Source organism: Psammomys obesus, unplaced genomic scaffold (genome assembly GCF_907164565.1).
Source record: "Psammomys obesus unplaced genomic scaffold, mPsaObe1.curated_primary_1811, whole genome shotgun sequence".
In the NCBI taxonomy this organism is placed as follows: Eukaryota; Metazoa; Chordata; class Mammalia; order Rodentia; family Muridae; genus Psammomys; species Psammomys obesus.
Genome location: NW_026596131.1, coordinates 15,478,942 through 15,486,268, shown reverse-complemented (window position 1 = coordinate 15,486,268; position 7,327 = coordinate 15,478,942). Strand labels below are relative to the sequence as shown.

The 7,327-nt window shown below is 55.0% G+C and overlaps 1 protein-coding gene across 2 annotated transcripts; it reads left to right on the top strand.

Moving 5' to 3' along the window:
* The first annotated feature begins 1,904 nt into the window (after positions 1-1,904).
* On the top strand, positions 1,905-6,811 carry Pycr1 (pyrroline-5-carboxylate reductase 1). Of its 2 annotated transcripts, XM_055592352.1 has the most exons (8): positions 1,905-1,957; positions 2,352-2,462; positions 2,622-2,692; positions 3,263-3,442; positions 3,669-3,890; positions 3,977-4,069; positions 4,232-4,395; positions 5,256-6,809. In XM_055592352.1, the coding sequence occupies exons 2-8, from the start codon at positions 2,396-2,398 to the stop codon at positions 5,416-5,418; spliced, it is 960 nt and encodes a 319-aa protein (XP_055448327.1). In that variant the 5' UTR covers positions 1,905-1,957; positions 2,352-2,395; the 3' UTR covers positions 5,419-6,809. The 2 variants fall into 2 exon arrangements, with proteins under 2 accessions (XP_055448327.1, XP_055448328.1); XM_055592353.1 differs by lacking the exon at positions 3,977-4,069 and having other exon boundaries at positions 5,256-6,811.
* The last annotated feature ends 516 nt before the right edge of the window (positions 6,812-7,327 follow it).

The following is a 7,327-nucleotide window of genomic DNA, read 5'->3' as shown; positions in this document are numbered from 1 at the left end:
CAGGACCCAGATCACAGGTAGAGAGGACTGTGGCACCCTCTGAGCAGTGGAGCCAAGAACATTTAGACTCGGGGCTCTGAGCCTGGCCCTGTGTGGAACTGTGTGGCCCTTGCCAGCCAGCTGGAGAGGGCACGCTGGGTCAGCCAACAAACTGAGTTAGTCTTCTTGGATGGGGGCATAGGCAGCTTCTGGGTCTGCAGGTGCCCGAATAACGAAAGTGCTGAGCACCAGAAGGCCACGACATCAGGGAGCCAAGGGGCAAGAGAATGTCAGCCACCCTCATCCTGTCTGGAGAGGGGCGCTCCTGCTTCTCGACGCTATCTACAGTATTACTCATGTGTGACGTATGTGTTGGGGGGCACCACACTTCATGGGTGGAGGTCAACAGACAGCCTTGTGGACTTTTTGTCTCTTCTACCTTACATGGTTTGGGAGAACCAGCTCAAGTCGTTAGGCTGTAGAAGCAAGATTTTTTTTTAAGGTTTATTTATTTATTATGTATACAATGGTCTGCCTGCATGTACACCTACAGGCCAGAAGAGGGCACCAGATCTCATTATAGATGGTTGTGAGCCACGATGTGGGTGCTGGGAATTGAACTCGGGACCTCAGGAAGAGCAGCCAGTGCTCTTAACCACTGAGCCATCTCCCCAGCCCCATCCGGCCCTCTTTTGTTTTTCCTTTTTCTTCTTCTCCCCTTCAGACAGGGTTTCATAATGTAGCCAAGCCTGCCTTCCACTGGGCATCCTTTGCCTCATCTTTCCCGGACTGGGGTGACAGGTATGTGACACCTCACCAAATTTGACTGTTTTTTGGGGGCGGGCTGAGGGTCCCTCTCCTTCTTTCACTAGCAAAACCTCTGAGATGAGGCTTCTGTCTCTGAGTCCACATGTGTTCTCACTGTGCGGCATCGTGTCCAACCTAAGGTGGTCCTGGGGGAAGGTGGAGGAGAGAGCTCAGACTCCAGAGGAGAACGGGAGAACGGTTTCGGGGCTCCCGGACCACAGGGCTGTCATTCTTCGGTGTTTGGGGCGTTGCTCCTTATTACTGTAAGACAGGTATTATTTTATGCGCACAACTTTTGCTTGCGTGCATGTACGTGCGCCTTTGCATAGCTGTTGACTGTGGAGTTCACAGGCGTGTCACGTCCTCTAGAAAAGGTGTTCTGGATAGCGTTAGCTGCCGTACGGATGCTGGGAACAGAATCCAGGTCCTCTGCAAGGGCAACGTGCTCTTCAGCACTGAGCCGGCTCTCTAACCCGGAGTAGCTGAACTAGGGGGCTGGGCTTAGAAAACTGAACTTCCTGGCCTTGTGCATAGGTTTCCCAGCCTTTTGTTAGAGCTGAGTAGCAAACTGGCCACCCAGACATCTCCAGGGAGCCTCCGGTGAAGGTCACTATGGTCAAGAAGAAGGGACAGAAATCCAGACCTTGCAGGCTGTAAACTTCCTAAGGATTTTGAAATTACTTTCTAAAGCAGCTTGTCTTTATCTAACAGAACAGAAAAAAAAAAAAAATAAGCAAGCCACCTTTAATGGGAGTCGGGGGATTGGAATCACGTTACTTTGGGGGAGCAGATGGGCCCTGAGTACCCAGGGCACAGTATCCCTAAAACCCATGGGTGGGGAGCTGGGTGTTGTAGGATGGAGGAGGTGCGGGAAGCCACGGGCCTGTGGCTGCAGAAGGCGCCTGCAGAGGAACAATTGCTATGAGACAACAGCTGGAGTAGGGTAGCCCTGGCTCTTGGTGTACTGATCTGCATCCGCAACTACCGTCCACTTCAGGGAGGGAGCAGGGAGGCGCGTCGGCACTGGTTGGAGTATGACGCAATGCACAAGGCTCCGGCTGCAGCTCTGGATTGGCTGAGGTAGAGTGGGCGGGGCCGGGGCTCGGATGCCGCGTGGCGGATACAGAGGGCTGGGCCCAGGCGCGTCTGGTTGCGCTCGGGTGGCTACGCTGTGGGTAGCGGGTCTCCCGGGATGGGACTCCTAGAATGAAGGCTTAGAGGATGAGGATCCTAGGACCTAGGCGGCGGACTGGGGACTTGAATGCTGAGGGTGCTCTGGAATCGGGGCTTACAGTCAGTTGCTTCCCTGGGCTCCCTGAGCCATTTGCAGGGGGCTCAGAACCTTCAGCTGCAGGACAGGCAAACCAGCTCTGGGAGGCCGATGGTGGTGGTACGGGATGTGGAGGGGGCTGGCACAACTTGCCAGCCCAGCCAGCGGAGGAGCAAAGTGGAAATTAAGCAGGCTGGGATGGGGCGGGGGGGGGGGGCGCGGACCTGGCTGCCAGGCACCGTACCTGGTCCTACCCATCCGACGCAGGGCTTAGCTTTCCATTCTGTCCATCTAGTTCGCAGGAACGCTGTGAAGGCTGTGGGTGCTGGACCTCCAGACATGAGCGTGGGCTTCATTGGGGCAGGGCAGCTGGCCTTTGCCCTAGCCAAGGGCTTCACAGCAGCAGGTAGATTCCTCTGGGGCCAGGGAGGGTGCTAAGGTAGAGTGTCCGGGTTAGTGGCCTCAGTCCTCTGGGAAATGGCAGCTGCCATATGTTTAGGGTTGCTGCCCTAAAGGGGATGAGAGGCTAGAACTAGCTATGAGAGAGGAACTCTGTCCCCTACAGGTGTTCTGGCTGCTCACAAGATAACGGCCAGCTCCCCAGACATGGACCAAGCCACGGTGTCTGCCCTCCGGGTAGGTGCCAAGCAGACAGAAAGCCTGAATGTCTTTGGGACTCAGGTTAGGTGTGCAGCACACTGTGAGGGTCAGGGTGGAGAGCAGCCGCCTACTCCAGAGGGAGAAGCAGACCGGCATGGGGACGCTCCAGAGGCTGATTCCCTGCCCTGTCATGAGCCCAGCTGGCAGGGGAGGGTGCTAGTCTGGAATGGGGCTACCTAGAGGGGGGTTGAAGGAGCCCTTCCAAAGGCCACACGGCAAGGGGACTGGACAGTTGGCTAGAAGAGGTGGTGGCTAGAGTCTGCTGCGGCTCGGCCGGGAGTTCAGGCCAAGGGTGTGGGAGCAGGCTCCCAGCGTGAGCCCACCACCCACATCTGGAAGGCAGGCAGCTGTGGAGCATGCGGCCATGACAGCCGTCTGTGGTTTAGAAGGCTGCGGTGTCCCTTTTCTACTTCAGAGGGGACACACTCCAGGGCATAGTGCTTTTTCCGTTTCATCCAGCAGCCTTTAGGCTTCTGTACTCACAGGGTCTCAGCTTTGTGGGTGGATGGCCCATGAGGTGAGCTGAGTCTCCTTGCACCTCTGCAGAGGATAGGGGTGAACCTGACACCCCACAACAGGGAGACCGTGAGCCACAGTGATGTGCTCTTCCTGGCTGTGAAGCCACACATCATCCCCTTCATCCTGGATGAGATCGGGGCTGACATCGAGGACAGGCACACTGTGGTGTCCTGTGCGGCCGGCGTTACCATCAGCTCCATTGAAAAGGTGGGTGTCATGGGCCAGACCGCTGGCTGCCAAGTGGGTGGAGCCTGTGGTAGGAGCTCTGCGGGGGGGGGGGGGGTACTTCTTCACCTGTGTGCAGGGCATGGCAGCCCGGCCCACAGCAAGCGCTCAGGAGATGCTCAGCGGGGGAGGCAGGTCCACACTCACCTCCATGCCTGGGATGGGGACAGCGGCAAAGCCAGAGTGACAGAGCTGCCTTCTCTTCCAGAAGCTGACGGCGTTCCAGCCGGCTCCCAAAGTCATCCGCTGTATGACCAACACCCCGGTCGTGGTTCGGGAGGGCGTCACTGTGTATGCCACGGGCACTCACGCCCGGGTGGAGGACGGCAGGCTGGTGGAGCAGCTCATGGGCAGCGTGGGCTTCTGCACAGAGGTGGAGGAGGACCTGATAGATGCCGTCACGGGGCTCAGCGGCAGTGGCCCTGCCTACGTGAGCGCTGGAGCAGTGGGGGGCGGGCGGGCAGGGCTGTGGGCAGGTCCCCGGGACCAACCGTGGCTGAATGCACTCTCCCACAGGCTTTCATGGCCCTGGATGCGCTGGCTGATGGTGGAGTTAAAATGGGACTTCCCAGGCGCCTGGCAGTCCGCCTTGGGGCCCAGGCCCTCCTGGTTAGTGGTTTGAGATACGTGGAGCTGTTCCTTCCGCAGTGCAAATTGGCATCCTGGGAACAGATGAGTGGGGGAGTCCGCAGGTGCTCTGGTGGCTGAGGCCTGGACTCCGGAGAGGCAGGAGTGTGCCCTACCACTGTCATTCCATCTTCCTTGTCACAGGGGGCAGCCAAGATGCTGTTGGACTCAGAACAGCATCCGGGCCAGCTCAAGGACAATGTCTGCTCTCCCGGGGGAGCCACCATCCATGCCTTGCATGTGCTGGAGAGTGGTGGCTTTCGCTCCCTGCTTATCGACGCTGTGGAGGCCTCCTGCAGCCGCACCCGGTAGGCTTTCGGCGTCCCGCTTCCCAGCCGCCCACTCCAGCACACCAGCGCCCTGGCTTCAAAGGCGTCAATGAAGTGATTCACTTAGCAGATGCCACTGCGCCCCGTCCAGGCCCTGGGCAGGATTTTGGAAGCTTTATGGTTTCCAGGTTACAACATGCAATCCTGTAGCTCTTTTCCATTGTCCTGTGAGAAGGGGCGTCTATGAGGGTCTGTAGACCTTCTGTGGTCCTGCCATGCAGCCTTCATTCAGTCTCATCACCAAGGCCAGGGAACCAGGCTAGAAGGACGGCTGGGCAGTTTAAGGGGCCTGGCCCGGCACCTTCTTCACATCCTTTTCCAGGTTAAGCAAGTTAGCTAAGATGGCAGCATGTTGGCAGCAAGATAGCCTGGTGAGAGTTGAAGGAGACATGTCCAGGTTTGCTCAGTTGGTGAAAGCAGAGCCAAGGCTGGAATCACTGTCCCAGGCTCCTGTCTGCAGGGTAGACCACCAGCCTTTCTCGCCAGTGTCCACCTTCTAGTACAGATGCCTAGAGAAGTCTTGAGCGAAGGTCCGAAAGGCTTGCACATGGGACCTAGCCACTTAGCATGGCCCAGAAGCAAGACAGAAGCAGGACCCTGCCACACACTGGGCAGTGACAGTTTAGAGCTAGGTGTGCTGAGGCCCCTTGATGGTTGATATTGTGCCAGGGTGACCCTGAGTGACATGAGCAGTGGCCATGCAGCTGTATAGGCAAAGGGAGGGTGTGAGTATGAGATGCCCAGAAACGGGGTGCCCACCAAAACTGCTGCTGGAAGTGTGGGTTCTGGGAGAAGGCGGCGTCATCGTCCTCAGATCCGGCGTCTCACTGCTTTTCTAGGAAGCTGCAGACCATGGCTGATCAGGAAACCGTCTCCCCTGCTGCCATAAAAAAGACCGTACTGGACAAGGTGAAACTGGACCCGTCTGCTGGGGCCTCTCTGTCTGCCTCTGGCCATGTGAGGCAGGCGCCCTGCAGCCTGGTCCCAGCAGGCAAGGAATGATTTGTCCGCCCACCTGCCTCCTGCTCTGGTTCTCTCTCTCTTTCTCTCACTATCCTGCCCTGCTCTTTCTTTTTAAAAGCAGGGTTTTGCTATGTAGTTCAGGTTAGCTTTGAACTCTCAGCCCCCCTCTCCAGTTTCCCAAATTCTGGGATTATGGGAGTGTCAGCATACTAGGTTTGATGTTGCCAAGATTCGGACTTAAGGGCTTAGAGCGTGCCCTTGTGTCAACCCCCACATGCACACTGCCTGATTGACTCAGTTCTTCAGTTTCTTCTCTCCTAGCTTGAAGCTTCTGCCCTGGTGTTCTCACACCACACAGACACAGAATATCCCCAGAGCAGGCCCTTGCCCACAGCCAGGACAGCCCAAGGGTCAGCCAGGAAAGGGATCATCACTGACAACCTGAGACCTCCATTTATACTCAGTGCCAGTTCAGGACAGGGCGGGTTTCAGACCTCCACCTCTTCAGCTTCCTCTGGAGCGTAGGCCTGCAGAGCCTTCACTCTCCCTAGTCCCAGGGTCAGCTGGTTTGGCCGTGGCCCCTTCCTGTGATCCACTCACAGGGTCGCCTATCCTTTCTGAGGGCCAGCTAGTCCTAGATATCTGGTACCTCCTTCCAGGGACTTAATCCTCTCTCAGAGAGCCCACCAGGCGATTGGGGGAAACAGCTCAGGTAGCTGATGAAACTCCTGAATACTCACTGACTACTGACTGTCACTTCTCTTCCTATCCTTTCAGTTGAATAAATTTTTTTCATAAAAGCTCTAGTTTTGTCACCTATGGAGAGAGGCCTGCCTACACAGGGGAGGAGCCAGTGATCCGGGGCTCACAAAGCCAGGCTCAAGGTCCCCCGAGAGCAGAGGGCTACGATCTTCAGTGCCTATGTCATAACAAACCTGCCCGGGGATTGGCACCTCAGGCAAGGCTGGCATACTGGCTTGCTGAGCAGCCCCTATTCCTCCCTATAGCCTGATCCAGGCTGCGCAAGGCCAAGTTCCTGCTGAAGAGGAAACTTTTGAGGGGAGTGCTGGGATTTTCCAGATGGACAGAATCAAGGACTATTACACAGAGAAAGCCTACCTCAAAAAAAAAAAAAAAAAACCAGGAGGAAAAAAAAGCATGTACCACTACCACACAGCATTATTTTTTTTCTTCCTTCCTTTCTTTCTTTCTTTCTTTCTTTCTTTCTTTCTTTCTTTCTTTCTTTCTCTCTCTCTCTCTCTCTTTCTTTCTTTCTCTTTCTCTCTCTCTTTCTTTCCTTCTTCCTTCCTTCCTTTCTTCTTTCTTTCTTTTTTGGCTTTGGTTTTCAAGACAAGGTGTGTCCTGGCTGTTTGAACTCCCTCTGTAGACCAGGCTGGCCTTGAGGTCCGCCTGCCTCAGCTGGGATTAAAGGTGTGCACCACCACACCCAGCATATTTGTTGATTTTTTAAAAAAAATTTAATGTGTGTGAATGCTTTTCCAAATGTATGTATATGTACCATGTGAATGTTCACAATTCTTCAACTAGAAGTCACTAAGCATGGAGACAGGAAGACAAGCCACCCCTCACACACCTCAAAAGGTGATATGTTCAAGCTGTCTCAGTTAGGGTTTCTATTGCTGCAATAGCAGGACCAAAAAGCTAGTTGGGGAGGAAAGGTTTTATTCAGCTTGGGGGCCAGAGGAGGGAACTGAATTCCCGGAACTGGAGTTACAGATAGTGATGAACTCCTTGTGGGTGCTGGGAGCTGAGCTCAGTCCTCTGAGGGGTGAGTGGCATCGTCATCCGTCATCCACTCTGTCCTCTGGGACTCGCAGAGAGGAGGGCGCTCCAGGAAGTGACTCAGGTCTACTGATTTATTTATACTATTTATTATTATTATTGATTTTTTTAAGGCAGGTTTGTTTGTTTTTTTTTTTTTTTTTTT

Bases quoted from the DNA above. Each gene is read 5' to 3' on its own strand.
- Pycr1 (XM_055592352.1), top strand. From the start codon at position 2,396: ATGAGCGTGGGCTTCATTGGGGCAGGGCAGCTGGCCTTTGCCCTAGCC. The intron at 3,443-3,668 runs GTGGGTGTCATG...CTTCTCTTCCAG, and splicing joins CCATCAGCTCCATTGAAAAG to AAGCTGACGGCGTTCCAGCC. The intron at 4,396-5,255 runs GTAGGCTTTCGG...CTGCTTTTCTAG, and splicing joins GCCTCCTGCAGCCGCACCCG to GAAGCTGCAGACCATGGCTG.